Consider the following 24,373-nt stretch of genomic DNA (forward strand, 5'->3'; position numbering starts at 1 on the left):
TTCGCATTACGCTCACGCATCTGTCACGCAGAGTTTTTTCGGTACAAAACGGAGCGAAAAGTGTAAACACACAAACACGGAACGCAGCGTTCGGTTCGTTTGCGTTGTCCTCGCGCACAGCTTGTAGTGCTCTAATACGGTGCCAGAATGGGTCTTGACTTTGAGGTGCAGGACTACATCAAGACCCTGAACAAGAACTGTCCCCCGTTCAAGTGTCCCAAGTGTGAGAAAAAATACAAATCAGTGATCGGGTTGCAGTATCATTTGAACAACTACGACCATGATAATCCGTCGCCGGTGGTTGGTGGTTCGACGACGACGACGACGACTACACCAACGGCTGTCGCGGCGGCAGAACCGGCGACAGCCTCTCCGGAAAAATCTCCTGCCAAGGGGAAGAACAGAGGTTGTGCCGAGCCGCCAGCCAGTGCAAAGCCGAATACACCAGCCGAAACGCCCGTTCGACCGCCGAAAAACAACAACAACAGTAAGAGAAGCCAGAAGAAGAAGGTCGGAGTAACTCCGAAGAATAAAGCGCAGTCGGCGGCCGCTCGGGAATCGTTGACCTACGTTGAAGCGGAGAACTTGGTGAAGATTGAGTTTGGTGGAAAAAGTATTAATTTATCCGTGGAAGATGAGTTTGCTCTGATTAGCATGGAGGAACACAAGCAACGGATGAACGATCCGGATCTGGAGTTGCTAGCGGTTCCACCGCCAACCGAACCAGAAGTGAAATTGCCAGAGGGTAATATTAAATCCTTTAAGTTTTGACTCTTAGTAACATTTTTTTTGTGTTTTGTTTTTTTCGTAGGAATTTTTAAAGAAATTGAAGACTATTCCATTTGTGATGCGCCGGTTAGGCCAAATGCCTACATTCGGTTTATCGAAAAAAGCTCCGAGGAGCTCGATGGCGAGGTGGAGTACGATGTGGACGAGGAGGACACTACTTGGTTGGCCATAATGAACGAGCGCCGGGCAGCACAGAACCTGTGCCCGGTGGCAGTTGATTCGTTGGAGTTGTTGATGGATCGGTTGGAAAAAGAATCCTACTTTCAGGCAGCTGCATCTGGTCAAAATGGGGCTATTGTCGATGACGATGCAGTTTGCTGCATCTGTATGGATGGCGAATGCCAGAACACGAATGTTATTCTATTCTGCGATATGTGTAACTTGGCAGTTCATCAGGATTGTTACGGTGTGCCGTATATTCCGGAGGGACAGTGGCTTTGTCGTAGGTGTCTTCAAAGTCCTAGTCGATCCGTTGACTGTGTGCTGTGTCCCAATACAGGAGGAGCTTTTAAACAAACGGACAATGGCCAGTGGGCTCACGTCGTTTGCGCTTTGTGGATACCGGAAGTAAGATTTGCTAATACGGTGTTTCTGGAACCTATCGATTCGATCGAGATGATACCGCCAGCGCGCTGGCGTTTGGTTTGCTATATTTGCAAGCAGAAAGGAATGGGAGCATGCATCCAATGCAATCGAAACTCCTGCTATGCTGCTTTTCACGTAACTTGCGCTCAACAGGCAGGACTGTGCATGCGAATGGATCAAGTCCGTGGTAACGACACGCATCCGGTCGTAGTTCAGAAGACAGCCTACTGTGACGCCCATACACCAAGCAATGCGTTTTCCTCTCCCGGAGAATCCGGTGGAGAACTTGACCCGAGAGAGGTTTGTCGGGAAAAAATGAAAAAAGCTCGCAAAATGCTTGCCCTCAAGCGGACTTCCGCTCCAGTCATTCTAATCCCTACAATCCCCCCAAATCGAGTAGAGGAAATTTCTTCACTTGTCAACATCGCCAAAAAACCGCAATTCATCCAACGTTTGATTGCTTACTGGACTCTTAAACGGCAGCACCGTAATGGTGTTCCGCTGTTGCGGCGACTTCAGAGTGCTGGTCAAACACAAGGCGGTCCGGGAGTCCGTGATAAAACCGACGGGTCTCCAGATGCTCGCGAACTCTATCAACAGCTTAAGTATTGGCAGTGTCTCCGACAAGATTTGGAACGTGCTCGGCTTCTATGCGAACTCGTTCGCAAACGGGAGAAGCTTAAACTGATCCTGATTAAAACAAGCGAGCAGTGCGTTATGGCACAACTCAATCCAATCGAGTCGGTGTTGCATCGTATTCTGGATCAGCTGGAAGCGAAGGATATACAGGAAATTTTCCGAGAGCCAGTCGACACGGACGAGGTCGCCGACTACTTGACCGTCGTGAAGCATCCCATGGATTTGGGAACCATGCGAACCAAGTTGAAGACCGGCTACTACACGAGCATTGAAGATTTGGAGTCGGATTTTGCACTGATGATTCAAAATTGTTTAACATACAACAACAAAGACACAATTTTCTACAGGGCCGGAGTCAAAATGCGAGATGCTGGAACGATAATATTCCGCACCATCCGAAAAGAGTTAGAACGGGCAGGTTTGTTGGAAAAAATACATCCCACGCCACCTGCTATCCAAAAGGGAGAGGTCGAGGATTCTTTACTAAATGACATCGAAGCGCAGCTTAGTCTGCTCGTAAAGGAACCACCCAGTCAGGGATTGGTCGACAAGCTGCAGCAGCAGGTCACGAAAGCTAGCGGCATCAAGCACGCACTTACCCGTTCCAAGAAGATCAAGTACATCCGAAATGAAATCGCAAAAATCAAGCGAGCAATCGCCAAAGAACCACCGGAGAAACCAAGTGCTGTAAGCTCCCGAGCGGGAAATGGAACGAAAGATTTAAAGTTGAATGAGTTGAGTGATGAATCGTTTTTTTTTTTACTTTATTTCAGCCTGTCGAAAAACCACCAGCCGATGTTGCTACTAAAAAGGTAGAGCCAGCCATAACGAAGTCTCCGAAGCTGCAAACACCACCGGCAAGTCCGTTGAAAATTCTTAACAACAGCCCGTCCCCTTCGGGAGTGAATCGAAGGTATGTATGCGCTGCATGGTTTCGATTTCAAGATATTTATCCAAATTGCAAAGAATTCAGCCTTCAAATTCGACTACTTCATGAAGTAATTACATTTTTTTGTGCAGTGACTTACATTTTAAGTTGTAAAGTAGGCAATGTATGTGATTTTTTCGAGGATGCTAATAATGAACACGGGCTGAGGTTGTGATATAGACTCAGAAAAAATTTCCCTCGTCTAGATCGGCATGGTGTTTTGGCCAATTAAACTACTGGGAGAGGTAGTTTCCTCTAAGACCAATATCGATCACCCTTCTCTATTGCTCTTTGCTCCACACACGCCTCGATCAACCACACATACACTGCCTTGTGGAAGTTATTTTTGTAACTGAACGATTGCCTGCTCTCACACTTGTATAGCGACTTACTACATCTGATCGGAAGAGAAGATTTCCCTGGAAGAAAAGACTTGCCCCGTCTGGACGAGGGAATTTTTTTAAGTCTATATCACATCCTCGAAAAAATCACATACATTGACTACTTTATAACTTCAAATTCGAGATTTTAAAGATCATAAAATCCCACGTCTGGAATTTCCAATGCTTAGACAACCTTAATCTTTAGGGGAGCTGCGTAGCCGCAAGGTTACAGAGTCCGCTTTGTCAAGCGGATGGTCATGGGTTCGAATCTTAGTAGAATCAGGCCATCCGATGTCAAAAAGGACTTAAGCATGGGTTTATTCTCAGGCTCTCTCCACCAGTTACCCTTCCTTTACGCTGAAATCTACAAATGCCTTTGCGTGATTTCCTCTTAACAAAAAATAAAACTGGCCAGAAGGACGCACGACGAAACTTCTCCAGGGAATTATAATTGGTGATATTTTTTGCAAGAGGAACGAGTATCGGTATAGTAAGGAAGAGTAGCACATTACACACGACCACTGGTGAACAACAATAATAATAAGCATGCCACTTCTCAATAGAGGTTTTGCTATTAACAGAAGTGCGGGATACAGCAGACACCCGGGCATATCTCACAATAGATCTACGATTCTGGTCGCAGTGAGGAAGCCATACAGGAAAAAAAAACTAAATTTAACGAAAGTTGAATCCAGAAAATTAAAACTCTCCGCATAATGAAAAACTAACAAACAATAAAATTCTGAACATGTTGGATCCAAAAAGCTGGGAAAACAAACCTTAGAAAAAGTCACAATCTTGTAATCCCGTGAACAATCGAACGGAAAATTAATATCAATCATCCCTCCCCCACAGAACGGCCGTCCTGTTCACACGTAAAGCCCAGGCAGCACTAAAGAAACCGGAAACTCCATCAAAGGAAGAAGCAGCCATTGCCGAGACAAAGGAACTTTTACAGAAAACCGCCAAGAAGGTTACCCGCGGAAAACGAGGCAGCTCTGGCAAAGCCAAAACATCTGGCGCAGGTGGATCCGCTGTCGGTGGCGCAGGTAGAGGTGCACCGGGAGAGGCCGGTTTTCTTTCGCTCCCAGGACCATCCCGGAGCAGCAGGTCGTCCGATTCGGCAGACAAAAAAACCTTCGAAGCCATCCCGGACAGCTTCCGGGTGTACCGCGGCGGACAGGACCGGGAAATATCGGACTCGGAGGATAGTAATCTCAGCTTCACTGGTAGCACCTGTAGCAGCTGCAGTGGATTTAGTGGAAGCGGTACTGAATCGGAGTTTGGGTAAGCTCTTCTACTAACATCTTCTCAGGTCAAAATCATAAACCGCAACAATCCTTTTCAGCAGTTCCAGCATGGACGACGATCAGTCCTTCTGCGATTCGGAGATGTCCACCAGTGAGGCGGAAGCCTTCCCGGAGAAACCAATGCTGGAACCGTTGAAGCTGGTTTGGGCCAAGTGCCGGGGCTATCCGTGGTATCCGGCACTGATCATCGATCCGGAAATTCCGAACGGATTCGTACACAATGGTGTGCCATTGCCGGCTCCCCCGGCGGACGTTCTTGCCCTGAAAGCAAACTATGACGAACCGGTTTTCCTGGTGCTATTCTTCGACGTTAAACGGACCTGGCAGTGGCTACCGGCGAACAAACTGGAACTGCTGGGTGTGAACAAGGAGCTAGATCAAAACAAATTGATTGAGTCGAGAAAACCGACCGAACGGAAAGCCGTCAATAAGGCATACCAGGAGGCATTGCACTATCATAGCCAGGTGTCGAGCGCGGATGGACCCGCCGGGAAGCTGTGAAGATCGTTGCGACGAACTGGTCGTTTGCTGGTAGTATGCTAGCCGTTATTGTTTATTGTAGCTTACACCGTTATTATCGTGACAAAATTGTTGGAAAAGGAAAGTTATGAGGAGACGCTACGAGCGTTCTGTTTTACGACGATGACCCTGGACACCTGCTTATGTATGTTTTTTATTAGGAATATAGAGGTACATAGTCTTAGATTCATACCTGCTACAGTGTATTATTTATGTGCGATGTATTATCCGATACGTGAATAAAAATATGAACAGCAACACATGGCTTTTCGTTTCGGACCTCAATCGAAGACAGTTCTTTGATTAACACGTTTCATAGCTTTTCTTTATTAGTAATACTTGCTGCAATATCTTTTTGTTCTCATCTAAAGCTACGGGAAAAAGCATGTCTACTAATTCGCCAACCTAAAGCTCAGGATGGGATCTCTATTAGTTTTGAGTAAGCCTAAAATTTTACTCTAATTTATGTTTATTTTCTCTTTCGCTATCAAGTGTTCACGCTCTTAAAATAAAATTTCGCAATCTGTACAACTTTTTTTTCGTCTAATTCGCCAAATCAGAGGTTAATCTAAGAGAAGTTTTTTTTTCTATTTATAGAATTTTAGTGATTATACAAGCCTAACGTATAAAACTAAAATTTTCAGAAATATGAAAGAGGCTTTACACTTCTCAACAGTCTGTGAGATTCCTTGACCATAGCGGGTAGTAGTAGGTTTCACTTATTCTGACTGAACACGCTCGAGCTTGTTCTTACTGGGATTTGTTCGTCTAAAATATTTTTGTTTGAGTCTTAAAAGAACTATGTTTTTTTTTTCTTTAATTCTTTTTCACTTGTAATAAGTAGTCTGCACCGGTCGGCTATTCGATGTGTACGTACTCATTGGTATGTTACTCTGGGCCTTGGAACTCGGCACCGGTGTGCTACCGCCGAGGGTACTTCCCATGCCGTACAGTTGTTCGGCTCCGGTCGGTGCGTAGTCCACGTCGTAGTAGATTCCAGACTGCGTTACAAAAAAAAAAACGTTTAAAACAATTTCAGGTTGAATTCAAACTCAAGTTACTCACAGTAACGCTGGCATTACTTCGGCTTTTGGGACGTGGCACGTTGAAGTTTCTGCCGAGCAGATCGGCCCGATCTTCCTCCTCGCTGGAACTTGAGTTTTCCAGCGTCCGCATGCCGTTCCGATTGAGACCGAGTCCTCTGTTGGGATAGAAGTTCATTGGACTATTTCTGAGAAAATCCATCGTTTCCTTACAAACGATTGCACTTACCTTGGAAGAGGAACCGGCGGAAGCGATCCGGCGTGCATCGGTGGTAATGTTCCGTGCATACTCAGCGTATTCATGTTGCCGATGGTTTGCATTGTCGGATAGCCAAACATAGCCGAGCCTGGTCGGGGCGGTGCCACTGGTTCGGCCTGGTATATCGAGAAACGATTATTATTTGACTACCGCAAAAAAAAAAGATTGTAGGAATTACCGCGTAATGATTTGCCTGTGCCATTACGTCCGCTATCTGGGCCCACCGCATGCGATCCTCCAGCGTGACCTGATAGGGAGCTTGTCCCATTACCGGCGTCTTGACTTGGCCGCCACCCATGTAACCGAAAACGGGGCTGCCCATGGCGTTCTTGTGCTCACGTTGCCATTTGCGGCTGAAACGAATTAAGGGAAAGTTATGTTTTTATCGAACCACGCAGAGTGATTGTAATGTTTGTATTTAGTTCTACCATCTGGTTTTTTATTGAAAACTTTCTCTATACAGAGATTCTTAAACTTCTAAATTTAACGTTCTTCTTCCTACATTTTTCTTCACTTTTTGTGTTCTGAAATATGAGCTTAAAGCTTTATTTTTAAGTCATGAATTTAGGCGCTCAAACTTTTCCCTTGTTTTTTTTTTTAGAATTGTCGATAAGTTTTCTAATCCACATTCAAAGTCAACAGATTTATGTTCTCAATTCTGCGTTCCAAGTTCTTGGTTTTAAACATAGCATCTATTATCCAAACTTCTGATTTTACTGATCGAAACATGCCGCGATTTTGACCCAAAAACTTTCTGTCCCTTTGTTTTGTAGATATTCAGATGTTATTTTTTTATGAACGACTGTCAAGATTGCAGGACTCAGGACGAACCAAACTCTAAACGGAAACCAGATCTGGGAGGGGGAATTTTGGACCGAAATATCTTGTCTGCTTTCACCGATAAGAAAAGTGCCTCAGTTCGGGATGTGCGAATCGCGGCGTGGTGGTGGTGATGGACGAAAAGACTTATTTCACCCTGGATGGTAACGACCGGCAGGGCACTTTGTATGTTACTCCCCCTATAAAGTAAGTGAGCTCCTAGGTAGAGTTTATTTCACACCCCAAGTTCCACAAGAAGGTGCTGCTGTGGCTAAAGATATTTATAGTACGAAGTGCCAGCTGGAAGTTGCGTCGTTTATCAAAAAATACAATTAGGTTAAAGACGCGGTGTTCTGGCCAAATCTGGTGTCGGCCCACTACTCTAAACGAGTTGAAACGGCTGAAAATCGATTTGGTATCCAAGTCGGCGAACCCGCCCAACGACCCCCAGCTGCGTCTCATCAAGAATTTCTGGGCAAACGTGAAGCGTGAGATTTAGGTACTCAACAATTTTATCGCGAAAACTGAGGAAGAATTGATAAATGAGCCGTTGCGGAACAGAGTGGTCTAAAGACCATTTTTTTCAAAAATGAGTTCTTTACATACACCGCATCTACTCAAGAAGCCAAAATTAGGAGACTAGAAAATTTCGAAAAATCGAACTTTAAAGCTGATTTATAACATGTTGAAATTTTGTCCAAAACAGAATGGCCATTCTGTTTCGGAACACAGTGGTCTATGTACATAAATCGAGGTAATGCCATCATGTAACATGTGACATGGAACAAATTACATGTGATATGTAACTTTTCAGTTGTCCTGTAACATGTTACACGTGATTTGTAACATATTACACGTAATGTAACACGAAAAATGTTACATGTCAAATATTAAGTAATAGTTATGTAACATATTGTGTTACATGTAATGTTACAGGTCACATGTTACATGTGACATGCCATGTACATTATATAACATGTGACACTAGCCATTTTGTACGAGTTAACGTCATTTTTATTTATGGTTATGTACATAGACCACTCTGTTCCGAAACGATACGAGGATTGAAATATACATGAAATCAGAGTGGTCTATGTACATTGGTATGGTGAAATCACTTATTTCGCCAAAATATGGTAATTTTATGTATTCACATGTTAAATCCCATTATAACCTTTATATTAGAACATTTTGTATGATAGAATCCGTTGAACAGAATTTTTTTCAGAGATTTTTCGAAAATTGCTTCTCCTGACAAATTTGCTCGATGGTACATAGAACACTCTGTTCCGCAACGGCTCAAATAAAACATAGAAAGAACTCAAAAACATGCCTACATGTATGTTTTCTTCCGTCATGGTGAATGTCCCGGTTGACTGCCGGAAGACCGCTCGCAAGAGCGTAGATTTATTTTACAAGCAAGCTAATATAATTACCTTCCAAAGAAAATCCATCAAACTTAATTACACAGGTCGACAAAAGCGAAAAATGCTGCTCTAAAGCTTAAACTGGAAAAAAAAAAATAAAAGATTATAGCTATTTAACCATTCCTGCGAATTTTGGTGCCCCTAGCCATTTTAATTACGCGACAAAAGCTCCCTCCTACTCCAACGCGAATGTTGACCCTGCGCCTCCTTTTCCTGTTAACGGTGGAGACGCTAAGTTAATTATTCGACAGCCTCCTATGAAGATGTTACAAATGATGGAGCGCATATTCTCCTGTAATTACAAATTAGAATGACCAAAATTTTCGATGAAATCCAGCATCTAACTTTCTTATCTTTGCAGATAGAGTCGAACGAAATTCTATAATATTGTAGCCACCGTTAATTTGCGTAACTTTGTTTTACGAAATCGCAACAAGAAAACTACGGGTCTTTTAGATTATAGCTATTTACTCATTCCTGTGAGTTTTGGTGCCCCTACTATTTGGACGAGCATAAACCCAAGCAACAACTGAAACATAATAAAAAAATAAATTGTGATCATTTGTTGCACTAATGAAATTCCGAGGTTTTAAGAAACATTTCTTGTTACTACGATGAAATTGTAAAGAAACAAGCAACAACTAAAGTTGCATCGCTGCTTCAAAAATCTTCACACCAACAACGTAATTCGCGAAGTTAGATTTGTTGTTCAAACGTATAAACGGCATTTGAAAACCTAACCTTCACTGAATAGATCTAGTGGGTGGAGCATATAGGTTGCCAACGTGATGCTTGCGAGATACAAAAAACAAACACACAAAAATACTTCTAAAAGTTGCTGTCATGTTCTGAAGCCATGTCACAGCAACTTTTGCTCGATCGTTCGCCTTATATTTGTTTTTGGAATGAGGTTATTTACTGCGTTGTAACTCTTTGGTGCTTGGACTAGAAGTCGTCCAAAAAGTGTGGGTCTCTAAACGATATGATAAATTGCTTTGAATTTCATTATCACGCTAAGGTACTGATGAATTGAAGAAGCAAAATTAAAAACTGGTAATGACGATTGCATTGGCATGATAAGGGAAGCAGTATTTAAAACTGAGCCATTAATTTGCAATGCAGCATTTACCATGTTGTTATAAAATTCCATGCATAAGTTCATACACATTGCGGTTTCATTCTTGAAACTTGTGTTGAAACAACGAAAATGTTGCAATTGGCTCCACCTCCTGCGCTTTTTTTGTCATTGTATATGAAACTGAGATGTAACTGCAACTTAATTTCGCATAAGAATTTGTTGCTGTGATGCACAAAGTTCATTAACGAAACAAATTTTGCTGCTTGGGAAATGAGTTGACCACGATTCTGTGAAGAAAAAAACGCCAGCAGAAGGACAGAAATTGTGAAGAGCTGGAGCAACTGTTTCAGGCTAATGACACGCGCAAGTTTTTTGACAGGATGAACCAATTTCGTAAAAGCTACACACCGAGTCCAGATATGTGTAGGGACGTGAAGGGAAAAATGATCACAAGCGGGTGTGAAGTGGTCTTCAGGTGAAAGCAGCTCTTTGATAAACACCGCCTTAGCTGAGCAACATAAGGAGACAAAGAGAAGAGAAGTTAACCTTAGAGTGCCTACAAAGGGTAGCAATATCCCAGTTACCGAGATCCAGGAGAAGAAACGGGAAATTGGGTCACTGAAGAGCAAAAGAGCCACAGGCAAGGACAAACTACCGGAAGAGCTCTAAAAACACGGTAAAGCGGCACTAACAATGACACTCCACTGGGTAACTTCCAAGATTTGGTAGGAAGATAGACTAGGAGCAATAGGTGGAAAAAAATGTATGCCCCATCTTCAAAAAAAGCAAGCGACTACAATGCAGCAACTACCGTGGGGTAACGTTGATCAACGCCAGCAGATGCTGCGCCACCATCTATCTCCTTTAACAAAAGGATTCGTAAAGCAGTATTGAGCAGGCTTCACACGCTGCTTTATTTTAAATCTAATCTGATTAGGATAATTGAGTAACATTTACCCAAATTTTCATAATTACCATGTTTACTCAGTTTTGAGTTATTATCCATGATGTTCACTCACCCCTGAGTATATGTTTTCAACAGCGATATTATCGGTTTCCGAAGAACAATTGGTGTCGCTTTTTATTCGTTGGCTAGCAGTAAGTTTTTGATCTGTCATTAAATCAATAATTTCCTGGTCAATTACATTACAAACAACGTATAACAATATTCTATAATAATTTCAGCCCAACATCAGTATTGCATAGGATTTGAAAAAATATAAAACATCTCTTTAAAATGAACAACCGCATATTGTATGTTCTACAATGCCGTTTAAACCCGGGTTTTTATTCATGATAATAAACGGAAACATTTGTATTGATGTACAGCGCTCAATACATGCAATCGATGCAATTTAAATCCTTCGCAGTGTTTGGTGACGGATGATGACGGATTTTCTGGCGTGCGTACTGAACAAAAATGTCAGCCACAATTCACGGGCAACTGTGAACCGGTTGGTTGCCGCATTCAATGAAGACACGGAAATGATTTAAAACATTTATAATGCTTCGACGAAAAATAAATCTGTGTTTTTGATTCTTCTGAATTCATTTTATTTATTGAGTCAGATTTACAAAAACCAGAAATCATCAAATTTCTAAACTTAGGTAAACTGGGTAACTTGTATATAAAAATTAAAATCCATATGATAGTGACATGAACATGTCTGTTAAACTGTTGCTCTTCTGTTGAAGTAACCTATGCGTCAGTAGGCCATGTAATGAAAATATTAAAAATGAAAAATCAATCGTGTATCGGTTTCAGCCATCATTTCTTCAGATAAAAACGTTTTTCAAGTGGGATATAAGGGTTTACTCTGTGAATCCTTTTGAAATCGATTGAAAAGGTAAGTCTTAATCACTTTTGAGCTATATATTGTCTGGTAAATAGTGTTAATTGTATTTATTCCTCAAAAACTGTGTCGTACGGATCTAATCACTTGAAACGAAATCCGTACAGCGTGTGTATCATGCATATTGAGTTCTCCTAGCAAGATCTCACAAACATTAGCACCATTGCAATCTGAGATAGTGTGCGTAGAATTCATCTCTTTTTTTTATTTTTTTGTTCGAGATTCTTACAGCTAACAAAGAAAACTATCTCACTAACACTAATGCATCACAACAATACAGAATCAAATAGACTGGCTGACCAGATTTTCTCGGGATAAAAACGGGATAAATAGGTTCAAAAAATGGGACACATGCTAAAATTGATTTTTGAAAATTTTTACCAACCAAAGCATGCAAACAATTATTCATTGCTTTGATGAAACTACCCGATCCTGTTCGATACTTAGCGTTTGAATTAATTTAGCGTAGAAGAGTGTGATTTTCCGCAATGAGTTTCTGAAATTTGTCACATGGTTGATAGACATTTTGACTAACCATTATCATGGTCTCAACTTTCAATCGTGACTCTTTCGTCAGTCCACGATCGGAATATCCTTTCCAATAGTGCGGTACTATCAGGAAGACACAAAACGTACTCAGTAATATTTAAAAAGTCTTGGCTACTTGTAATCATATTTCATCTAGGAAAATTTCAACGCCAAGCTTTATTTAAGAATTTTTCAAGGAGTATCCGAAGTCGGTACAAAATAACAAAAAGACGTGACGGTTAAAAATAGTCGAAAAAACGGCACTGTCCCATTCAAAACGGTACGTCTGGAAAGATTCCGGCTTTCCTACGTGACTTCGATAAGGGATGCCGTAACGAATCGCTACGAATCTCAATCAAAGGGAGCTCCTTCAACCGTTACTGCTGGAGAGAAAGATCGGGAAGTGGTCGGAAGCAATCTACGCCAAACTAAAAGCGGAGGCTGGAAGAGTTGAACTAGAAATCCAGGGAAAAGACTCGAGAAAATTCAACACCCCACGGACGGTGATCATTAGAGTGGCAATGCTTGTATGAAAAAAATTTCATCATCGAATTTCAAAAACCGACCATGTCGATTTTGTTCATTGGCCCAAAAAAATGATCTGTGCCAAATTTCAGCTCGATCGGACATGATTGAGGGGTGCCTCAAAGCGCTCAGAGTTGTGATTTTTCGACCTTCGAAAAACTACCTAGGGGGGAGTACAGGAAATTGGGAAAATCGAAACTTTTTTTCCGATGCCAAATGTCTTAAACGCAAAAACTTCGACATCTGGTGTCATCTCGAAAAAAAATTTTTGACCAAAAATTGACCTCCTGGGACATTTGTTTTTTGAGCAACGAAGGCTTAATATGGAATAATTTTAAAAAAAATGACTCACAGCTCGTTCCAAACCAGATGTAAATTATTTGAATGTTCATTTGGTATCTCAAATTAATTTTCATTAGGGTGGTTCATTTATTTTTACTAGGGTGATTCCAAAAACACCCAAAACGAAATTTATTGTTATTGAATGGAAAAAAGCAATCATAGTAGGAATCTCGTGTCATAAACGTTGCGTTACTCGTGCCATAAACTAGCAATATTTTTTAAATGTAAAATTACAACGAGTTTTGTTCAAAACATAACAATGCGTGTAACGGAGGTTAAGAGGTTAAAATTCTCTTTTTATCCAAATATCATAAAATTTCATAGTGGTTTCTCAAGTATATGATGTCATATTGGCAAATTAATATGAGCATTTTTTCTACTAAACCACTTCAAATCAAATTTTAATTGTGTTTGGAACCACTCTAGTGAAAAATAAATTATTACTCAAACTTATGGAACGGGTTGTTAGTCATTTAAGAAACCATTTCTAAAGTCCCAAAAGGTCGGTTTTCGGTCAAAAGTTTTTCTCGAGATAACACCAGGTCTCGACGTTTTATACATTTTTAAGACATTTGGCATCGAGAAAAATGTTTCGCTTTTCCTAATTTCATGTACTCCTCCTTTGGAAGATTTTCGAGGGTCAAAAAATCACAACTTCGAGCGCTTTGAGGCACCCCTAAATCATGTTCGATAGAGCTGAAGTTTTGTACAGCTAATTTTTTTGGACCACTAAACAAAATGTACATGGTCGGTTTTAGAGATTCGACATGACTCTTTTCTCTGCCACCCTAATGATCATAGACGGCGATGGACTCAAAGTGGTAGATGAGTCCGTAAACTTGGGAGCTTTAGTGACCATCACAAGTAAGTAGATCCAACGACGCATTCATGCTGGAAATCGGGTCTACTTCGACCCTCGCAGGATGCTTCGATTCAGAAGCATACGCCGCCGCTGACGATGTAAAGCAAAGCCTTGGTGCTACATTCCGATTCGAAACTTGACCTTCTGTTTATTTCTACACAGACTTTGCAGTCGACTATTTAGTGTATAGGCCAATTGCGGGGCTAGCGCTAGGATCTTACTGACACAACAGTCTCTCCCGAGCTGAGACCCGAACCTACGACAACTGGCTTGTTAGGCCAGCATCGTACCTCGAGACCAGGGTCGGCTGTAAGTCAACCCATGCAGCATTATTCGTAGTAACCCATGAGTCAGCAGAAAAAAAATTAACTCGAACTCTAACCGAGATGGCAAAAACAGTGAAACTACTTCATTCAGAAATGTACGCGTTCAAAGAACGGTACCCCGCCGCGTCAAAAACAGACATCGTGCGATCGTTTCAGTATCTACAATATCTTGGTATTATTGGACAAGAATCAAAGCATCGAAAGAAAACCGTGTTCCGAACGTCTGACGACCCCGAGCGATAAAAAGCTCCAAAGGGTGCTGAAAACGAAGACCGAGGGAAAAGTGGCTACATCGCTTGATCGGAGGGTTGGTGCCCCAGCCAAACTGTGAAAATTACCTGGCGAACATGCATGGCAACGACTGGCAGGACACTTCGTATTTTACTTCCTCCACGAAGGAAGTAAGCTCAGAGGAGAATTTCATTTTACACACCAAGTTCCCCAAGAATGTGCTGCTGTGGCTGACAATCAGCGAAGAAGGGGATGTCTAAGCCGCTCTTCTTTCGCTCCGGATTGGCCGTGAACGAGAAAATTTATAGGAAGAAGTGCCTGCCGGAAGTTGCGTCATTGATCAACAAATACGGTAAGGGCGAAAACGCGGTGTACTGGCTGGATCTGCCGTCGGCCCACTACTCGAAGCAATCGTTGGACGAGTTGTAGCGTCTCCTAGCTGGCCCCATCGAGAGTTTCTTGGCAAAACTGAAGCATAAGATCTACTCCAACAATTTTGTAGCAAAGATTGATAAATGAAACGAAGGAAAAACTCAAAAACATGCCTACGTGCATGTTTTCGTCCGCCATGGCGATTAGCTGTGGTCCAGAAATGAAAAAAAAGGTGGTCAAAAGTCATGTTCTCGTAAACGTTACATTTTAGAGCAATACTGTCTTTGGGAAAGTTTAAAAGTAAAAAAAGACCCTTCTTTGGACATTAACAGATCCGTGATGAATCCCCCTACAAGTGAGATAGAAAGAATAATTTCTCTAAAAATCAATATTTTTTATCTTGGCAAAGTTTTCCAGTAACTATTTCTAAATCTTACTGAGCTATCTAGTTATGCTCAATGATGTTTGAAAAAAAGTTTTTGCCGTTAAAATTCATTATTTTATACCACTATACCTCTGATATTCTTACTGAACTTTTAAAACAACACCAGACCTTTATTTTTTATGTGTTACAGCAGACTTTATTTTATGATAATTTGGTTTTTATTTTTCCTGCCAAAAAATTACCTTTTGACAAGTAATTTTCGATTTTCTGCCGTTTCCCAACACATCCCACGATTACCACCAATTGAATTGTCCATGTGCTCTGCACACACGGCAGTTAAAATTTCTTGCAGAAATTTGCAGAAACTAACAAAAGTCATGGAACAAAACAACTTGAACGTAGGGGAAGGGGTGATAAAATGGACACCCTAAGCAATTTTCAAATTTCCTCCACAGTTTAACAATACAACTATGAATCGATAGCGCACATTAACTGAGCCACTAATGGTTGATACAAAAATTAAAAAAGGAGTACTCAAATATAGTATTTTTCGTAGTTTTCATGAGCATTTTCAAAAGCAGTTTTTTGGGGGTAAAATGGACACGTGTGGGTAAAATGAACATAGAGAGGTGGTAAGATGAACACCTTGGCCGTGAACATTAGTTATCCCTTTACAGATCGCAAAATATTGTTCCATAGCACGTTACACACTTATGCATTCACCAACAGTTTAATTTTCACCGGTTGTCGTAGAATTAATAACAATATATGACCTTATCCGCAAGAAACTGAGAAATGGCGGAAGATTTTTTACGGACATTCCGTATTCAACGGCTCGTTTAGCCGCGGTCAACTGTTCATCGGTCCGAGTTTACCTTGACGTTTTTCTGACATAAACACGAAGCATCTAGATTTTTCAATGGAAATTAACAGAATTTTTTCCCCACCACCATGGGCTGTCCATTTTACCCGCACATACGTATTATTGGAAATACCAAAATATATCGAGAAAACCATGCATACAAACCCGCTGGACAGCGAGAAACATCACAGCTTCCGATCATCACTAATAGCGCTTGTTCATCGTAGAAGAAAGGAAGAACACGATTTGTGTGTGACGTGCGGCTCTCAATAAAATTAGTAATAAATTATTTTCTATTCAAACTTACATAACTCTAAACTATTCGGTATGCAACGTTTGATCTAAAATTGTGTGAATTATATGCTAAATTTTGATACGATATCTTAGGCTAACCTTAAAAACTACCACATGTATTTGCGAGAAGATTAAATAATTACTTATGAATAATGCAGCTCCACTTGTAACCTTCAGTTATATGAGTGCTCTCGAGTCAGTGCCTTGTGAAAGGTCACGCGTACATTGTGTCTACGAGAAGTAAAATCATTGAAAATAGAGAAGACTTAGGAAGTAACCTAATATTCAATTGCAGGGCACAAATTTTCAAGAAGGAAAACAGAATGAAAGGGATAGATAAGCAGCATTAAGAACACTAAACGTAAGTGATTTAGCTTTTCACGGTTGAAATCAAACTGATTTAAAATTTTTAGGTTGCAGGAAGTTTTTAATACACATTTATTGTTATTCACAAACTCGGCCTGTTCTTATTCCTACTCCCCGTTGGCCTAATGCCAACAATAAATTATATGAGCGGTGCAGCTATTCGGGAATATTTGAGCTGAAACTTGAATTTTCAAAAACCCCATGTTTACTGCATCGATAATACTTCAAAAGATGCATCAAAACGTAGAAATGCAAAGCTTGCTATGTTTTTTCTAACGAAGATCCGCTTTTGATCAACATGACTGCAAACTCTACCACTAGACGACGTTGGCAAGCAGCAGACAGCCAGTACTGTTTTATTTTCGGACAATAGCGGCAGGCGATTTGGTCGGCAGCAATGCGATACACCGTGCGACACTATTCTTTCATCTCTACTCTGCTACTATCAGAACGTGCACGGTCTACGCAGCAAAGTAGCAGATTTTGCTTTGGAAGCTTCCAGCTCGCTTTACGACTGCATCGTTCTTACTGAGACCTGGTTAGATTCAGATATTTCTTCTTCTCAATTATTCGGCATGGATTATACCGTGTATCGGACTGATCGATGTTTGATGAATAGTACCAAAGCAAGGGGTGGAGGAGTTCTCATCGCTGTGCGACGATCTTTGGCATCGGCATTGTTAATTCAAGCTATGGATGATTCGCTTGAGCAGCTCTGGGTAACGATTGAAACTGATAAACTGAACGTTGTAATCGGCGCTATTTACATTCCTCCTAATTTGCGGAATGAAGTCGAGACAATCGATCGGCATATTTCTTCAGTGGAAAGAGCTGTTAATTCTACTTGTAGTAACGACGATGTTCTTATTTTTGGTGACTACAATCGTGCCGGCTTATCCTGGTCGACTCACACAGATGGAAATTATCTTTTCGTTGATGCTTTGCGCTCATCCGTAAATGCAGGTAGCACCCATTTATTGGACGGTATGGCTTTTCAGTGCATGCACCAGATTAATCCTGTTTGCAATCAGAATGGCAGGTTTCTCGATTTAATTTTCGTAAACTCGCATGCTTTACCAGCATGTTCAGTCACTACAGCACCCGACCCTCTCTGTAACATTGACGTACATCACCCACCATTGATGGTTAGTTTCGACAGACCTGTTGAGGCTCTATTCATAGACCAATTTGATTCATCCAGTTTTGATTTTCGGCGCGGAAACTATGATGCTATCGAATCAGAATTGAGAGGTATCGACTGGACTTTTATCAACCGGAGTACAGATTTGGCTGAGGCCGTGTCTGAACTTATACATCGCCATATTCCCGAAGCTCGTCCTCGTCGTAAGCCTATTTGGGGAAATAGACATCTCACTAAACTTAACCGCCTTCGTAAGTCAGCTTTGCGTGCATATCAAAAAAATAGAAACCCTATCAATCGGACACGGTTCACTTCTGCTAGTCGATCATACAAAACGCTGAATAAAAGTCTGTACACGATGTTTGTGCGTAAAACGGAACGCAGCCTACGCTTAAATCCGAAAAGCTTCTGGAGGTTTGTTAACTCGAAGCGTAAGGAAGAAGGATTACCATCTAGTGTGTTCCTGCTGAATAGTGAAGCGTCTACTAACAACAGTAAATTCGATTTGTTTGCCGAGCACTTCGCTAGTGTTTTCAACAAGGAGCACGCTTCACCTAACGACATTGCCGCGGCAATGGCCTCTGTGCCGAGCGACGTTTTCAATGCCGAAGTCTTCGAGATCACAATCGGAGAGGTTTCCAAAGCCATCTGCGATCTGAAACAGTCCTACTCCCCTGGACCAGATGGAATTCCTGCTGTACTCCTGAAAAAATGTGCCGGAAGTTTAGAGTCACCGCTAGCTGCTATTTTCAATCTTTCCTTGCTAAAACGTCAATTTCCCGGTAAATAGAAAGAGTCGTTAATGTTTCCGGTATATAAAAAAGGTGACAAACGAAATGTCGAAAATTATCGTGGTATCTCATGTTTGTGTGCCTGCTCCAAGGTTTTCGAAACTATTATGCATCATCATCTGATGTTCAGCGTGAAGAACTACATCTCTACTGCACAGCATGGGTTTTTCCCTGGTAGATCTGTATCTACCAATTTACTAGAGTTCACTTCATTTTGCCTTCGCGGTATGGACCGGGGCCTTCAGATCGATGCTGTCTACACGGACCTGAAAGCTGCTTTCGATCGCGTTGATCATGGACTACTTTGTGCCAAATGCGACAAGCTTGGAACTTCAATTGGAATGGTGGAATGGGTAGACTCGTACCTACGTAATCGTAAGATCGCTGTTAAGTTGGGCAATTCGCAATCCGCCTGGTTTAGTAACAATTCTGGTGTACCCCAGGGTAGCATTCTTGGGCCTCTACTCTTTTCGCTGTTCATAAATGACGTTACGAAAGTTTTACCACCTGGCACACGTTTACTGTATGCGGATGATACAAAAAATTTCAAACTCATCGAGACTGTTGAAGATTGCCTTAGGCTTCAATCGTTGATTGACTTATTTAATGACTGGTGCCAACGCAATTATATGATGCTAAGCATTCCGAAATGTTCTGTGATTAGTTTCCAGCGCAAAAAGCAGCCGCTATTGTTCAACTATAACATTGCTGATACTTGTTTACAACGTACCGATATTGTCACTGATTTGGGTGTTCTGTTGGACACGCAATTAACTTTCAGGCAGCATTTTTCGACGATCATCTCTAAGGCTAATCGTCAACTTGGGTTAATATTCAGAATCGGAAATGAGTTCGTTGATTATGGCACCTTGCGGACTCTTTACTGCTCTTTGGTTCGCTCAATTTTGGAAACTGCGTGCGCTATATGGAACCCGCATTATGAGTTCTGGATTCAGCGAATTGAGCGCGTTCAGAAAACCTTTATTAAAAGAATCTGTCGCACACTACCATGGAGAGATCCCGATCACCTGCCACCCTATGAAAGCCTATGCTTGTTAGTTGGAATCAGCGTTGCTAAACGAGCGAGAAGCATAACATATCCACTCCTTTCTGCTTGAGAATCAGATGTGTGCTACGCTTCTCCAGTCGTTCGCACACACACCTTCGAGACACTCTTTATTATTCACGCACTTGCCAGAGCAGCAGCCAGCATACAACCGCTCGCAAATTCTCTTCTATCTTTTTACTCACGCCGAGTACGCGAGTACTCGAATAAGAGTACTTGACTAGGAGTGCTTGAAAAAATGTGCCCGAAAACGAAAATGCTTCGTTCACCGACTCACGCATGCGGTTTGTCAATCGCTGAACTGATGCCAAGCAGTTTTGCATCGTGCACCGACAGCCGAAAGTGGGGTGATGAATCTATATAGAATCGCATGCTTGAACGTGTAGGGTATCGGAATACCTACTCGCAGTGATGCCACATTTTTATCTGTATTTCGAATCTCAGGAAATCTCCTTGGTGATATTTCAATCTATATAAAAATCTGCATATTTACTCAACATATCCCTTAGAAGAAAAAAACGCAACATAGTTTGTTCATTGACTCATATACGCACACGTTTACGTGTAACATATAAATATAATGAAAACTCCAACACGCTCAATAGCATTTGAGTTCATTTTCGATTTTCAACTATATCGAAAAATTAATTTCGCGACTTCATGAAAACCAAAAAAAAACTGTATAGTTCTGTACTATTTCTAGAAAATCTGTAATTTGTATATACAGATATCGGTATGAAAAATACACAAAAAATCTGTATAAGTACTGATAAATCTGTATATGTGGCATCCCTGCCTACTCGTCGAAATATTCTTTTTGCCACCCCGCTTCGTCGTGCCTTGTCACTCCGTATCGTCATAATGCGTCTTGACGGTCTTAACAATCACCTCCGCTGGTTGTGCTCGCGAGAAAGGGAGGTACTCGCGAGTGGGAAAGTACACGAGCGAAAGTGTGTGTGAGAAAACTCGCAAGCATCAACGCTCGGTAGTGTGAAAAGAAAAAAGTAAAAGAGAACGAGAAACAGTACGACAGGAGTATCTAGTGTGAGATTTTGGTAGCGGCGAGAACGCCACTTGGAGTATCGCATCCTTTTTGCGAGCGAGTTTAACAACGCTGGTTGGAATCACACCACTCGAACAGCGCCGCAGAGAAATAATTACCAAAATGACACACAATATTTTGACAGGCCGGTATAATTGTCCAACTATCTTGGCTATGTTACAGTTGCATTGCCCTCTACGACCTCGACGAGACCAGCGTTTATTGCATACAAATGCGCATCGCACAAACTACGGCCTGAACGAGCCTATCCGCCAAATGGCTCTGCTCTTCAATCGATACTTTGAAAATTTTAATTTTTAGTAACTTATTGTGTATTGTGAATTGTTCATTGATGTATTTTATTTTATGATATATGTTATACTGCACTTGTATTCCTAAAAGATGCTGGGTTTTTATGCCGGCTCGAAAGTTTCCTTCGTGGCCTTTCGAGGCGGCTTTTTCCAGCCACATACTTTATATATATTCATTAAGACTGTTGTCGGATGAATTATTGAATAAATAAATGAATAAATAAATAAATGACGTAAATGAACTTACGTTAAAGTTGTTTTGTTCCATGATTTAATTTTCTGCAAATTTCTGCAAGAAATTTCAATTGCCGTTTCTTCCGGTTTATGGAAAACAGTGGAAAATGACCAAATTCTACCCAATATTGTTATTTTCGAAATCGTAATGATGCACTGAAGCCACAAATCGAGCTCAGACAACATTTTGAATTGTAGAATAGCGACGTCCGGTGTCTGGAACACAACCGAAAATGACCAAATACCACCCAATATGGGTATTACTTTAACCAGAATGACGCTCAGAGGCCAGAAATTGTCTCCAAATGTCATTTTAAAATCCAAGATGGCGACTTCCGGTTTCTTAGAAACAGCCGAAAATAACCGAATACTACTACATATGGATATTTCCATAATCGAAATGATGTATAAAAGCCAAGCATGGACCCGGACATCATTTTGAATTCGTAGATGACCACTTTCAGTTTCTGGATAACAACGAAAATAACTGAATACCATTCATTATGGGTATTTCCGGAATAGAGGTGATGTACAAAAGCCAAAAGTCGAACTGTTGTCATTCCGATGAAACCGATCATTTCAAACGATATAAACAAATCACAAGGGATCAATGAATTTGCAATGTTTAAAATTATTAAATTAAACACAAAAATAGGCGAGACGAAGTTTGCCGGGCCAGCTAGTCACCATATAAATTTGAAATGCTATGCGCCAAGCGGAGACTAAACCAATCGACTTCCGATGAATTTAGGATTGTTTGGGGCTCAAAATGGAACAAAAAAAAACTTGGTTCTGGCTTTCTGCTATCAAGTTTCGTTTTTTCCATATAACGATTCCCCACCCTATTGAGCAGCATTATGTTATTTACGTGTATTATTCTCGTTTTTTTTTTTTTTTTTTTTTTTTTTTAAGGGGGGATTTGTTAGTAGCTTAAGTATTTATGATAAATATTAGTAAATAATGAGTATGTGTGTCCAATCACAAATGGTGACTTCTCAACACTGTTAGAAATTTGTAATTTTAATTGTTAGGATTTGTTTGCTTTCGCAATTAGGATTTATCATTCGTAGGGATTTAAACCTACTTGTCAGAAAAGGGGAAGTAAACTTACAACTAACCTTATTGCTAACTTATTGGCTATAAAGAGAGCTTATCGTAGCAATTGAGGATTGCAACGATTTTTGTCGAAAATTGTTAATAATTTTATTTGACATAGCTTCTAATGGTTCAACACCAGTAAGTCTATGTAATTCGAGTGTACCAAACCAAGGAGGACGCTTCAAAATCATTTTCAGAATTTTATTCTGAATCCTTTGGAGCGTTTTCTTCCTTGTTGAACAGCAACTTGACCAGATCGGTACAGCATAAAGCATTGCTGGTCTAAAAATTTGTTTGTAAATCAAAAGTTTGTTCTTTAAACAAAGTTTAGAATTCCTGTTAATAAGAGGATATAAACATCTCGTATATTTGATGCACTTGGCTTGTATACTCTCAATGTGCTCTTTGAAAATAAGTTTTTTATCATAAATTAGTCCCAAGTACTTAACCTTGTCGGACCAACTTAAAATAACCCCATTCATCTTGACAACGTGATTATTGTTTGGCTTGAGGAAAGAAGCCCTAGGCTTATGAGGAAAAATTATCATTTGAGTTTTAGAAGCATTGGGAGAGATTTTCCACTTTTGCAAGTAGGAAGAAAAAATATCTGAACTTTTCTGTAATCGACTGCATATGACACGAAGGCTTTTTCCTTTTACGGAAATGCTTGTGTCATCGCAGAACAATGACTTTGTGCATCCTGGAGGCAAATCAGGAAGATCTGAAGTGAATATGTTGTACAGGACTGGACCCAAGACTGAACCTTGAGGTACACCTGCTCTGACAGGAAATCTATCAGATTTTGAATTCTGATAGACAACCTGCAGAGTTCGATCAGTAAGATAATTTTTTAAAATTTTGATTAGGAAAATTGGAAAATTAAAAGTTTGCAATTTCGCAATCAAACCTTTATGCCAAACACTGTCGAATGCTTTTTCTATGTCTAAAAGAGCAGCTCCAGTGGAATACCCTTCAGATTTGTTAGCTCGTATCATATTAGTAACTCTGAGCAATTGATGAGTTGTGGAATGCCCATGGCGAAATCCAAACTGTTCATTTGCAAAAATTGAATTTTCGTTGATGTGTGACATCATTCTGTTAAGAATAATTCTCTCAAACAGTTTTACTTAGTGAAGAAAGCAAACTGATTGGTCGATAACTTGAAACTTCTGCTGGGTTCTTATCCGGTTTTAAAATTGGAGTAATTTTTGCATTTTTCCATAATTTGGGAAAATATGCAATTTTGAAGCAGCAATTGAAAATTTTTACTAAAAATTCGATTGTGCTCTCAGGGAGATGTTTGATTAGTATATTAAAGATTCCATCGTCACCAGGTGCTTTCATATTTTTGAAATTTTTAATAATTGATTTAATCTCATTCAAGTTAGTTTCAATTATTTCTGCAGGTAAAAAATTCTGGGAAGAAATTAAACAAATTGACGTGTGACTTCATTTTCAATTGGACTCACAAAATTCAAATTTGAGTTATGAACACTCTCAAACTGCTGAGCAAGTCTTTGAGCCTTTTGTTCATTGGATACAAGAAAACGTTCACCATCTTTTAAAACTGGAATAGGCTTTGAAGGTTTCTTAAGAATCTTCGACAGCTTCCAAAATGGTTTTGAATATGGTTTCAATTTTTCAACTTTAGTCTCAAAATTTTGATTTCTCAGAAGAGTAAATCTATGTTTAATCTCTTTCTGTAAATCTTTATAAATTGTTTTAAAAACAGGGTCACGAGAACGTTGATATTGACGTCTGCGGACACTTTTCAAACGAATTAGAAGTTGAAGATTTTCGTCAATTATTGATGAATCAAATTTCACTTGAGCCTTTGGAACAGAATAATTCCTGGCATCAACAATTGCACATTTTAATGCTTCCAAAGCGGAATCAATATTCACTTCGTTTTGCAAATCAAGCTCATTATTGAAATTTCTCTCAATATGAGTTTTGTATCTTTCC

The 24,373-nt window shown here is 40.5% G+C and overlaps 2 protein-coding genes across 4 annotated transcripts in view; one reads left to right on the forward strand and one right to left on the reverse strand.

Moving 5' to 3' along the window:
- Positions 1-4: 4 nt before the first annotated feature.
- Positions 5-5,411, forward strand: LOC129726147 (bromodomain-containing protein homolog). Of its 2 annotated transcripts, none has more exons than XM_055682832.1 (5): positions 5-745; positions 812-2,700; positions 2,787-2,926; positions 4,180-4,611; positions 4,673-5,411. In XM_055682832.1, exons 1-5 carry the CDS (start codon positions 148-150, stop codon positions 5,133-5,135), a joined length of 3,522 nt encoding a protein of 1,173 aa, XP_055538807.1. In that variant the 5' UTR covers positions 5-147; the 3' UTR covers positions 5,136-5,411. The 2 variants fall into 2 exon arrangements, with proteins under 2 accessions (XP_055538807.1, XP_055538809.1); XM_055682834.1 differs by having other exon boundaries at positions 6-745; positions 4,676-5,411.
- A 37-nt stretch (positions 5,412-5,448) lies between these two features.
- Positions 5,449-24,373, reverse strand: part of LOC129726146 (uncharacterized) — an 80,579-nt gene continuing 61,654 nt past the window's right edge. The window contains exons 4-7 of one of the 2 annotated variants that reach the window (XM_055682831.1): positions 6,634-6,808; positions 6,426-6,571; positions 6,219-6,354; positions 5,449-6,154 (exon numbers count right to left, since the gene is read on the reverse strand). In XM_055682831.1, the coding sequence (XP_055538806.1) occupies positions 5,981-6,154; positions 6,219-6,354; positions 6,426-6,571; positions 6,634-6,808 (631 nt within the window). In that variant the 3' untranslated portion in view covers positions 5,449-5,980. Of the gene's footprint in view, positions 6,155-6,218; positions 6,379-6,425; positions 6,572-6,633; positions 6,809-24,373 lie in introns of both variants that reach the window. The other variant, XM_055682830.1, reaches the window with a different exon arrangement.

The sequence above is a fragment of the Wyeomyia smithii genome, chromosome 2 (genome assembly GCF_029784165.1).
Source record: "Wyeomyia smithii strain HCP4-BCI-WySm-NY-G18 chromosome 2, ASM2978416v1, whole genome shotgun sequence".
Classification (NCBI taxonomy): Eukaryota; Metazoa; Arthropoda; class Insecta; order Diptera; family Culicidae; genus Wyeomyia; species Wyeomyia smithii.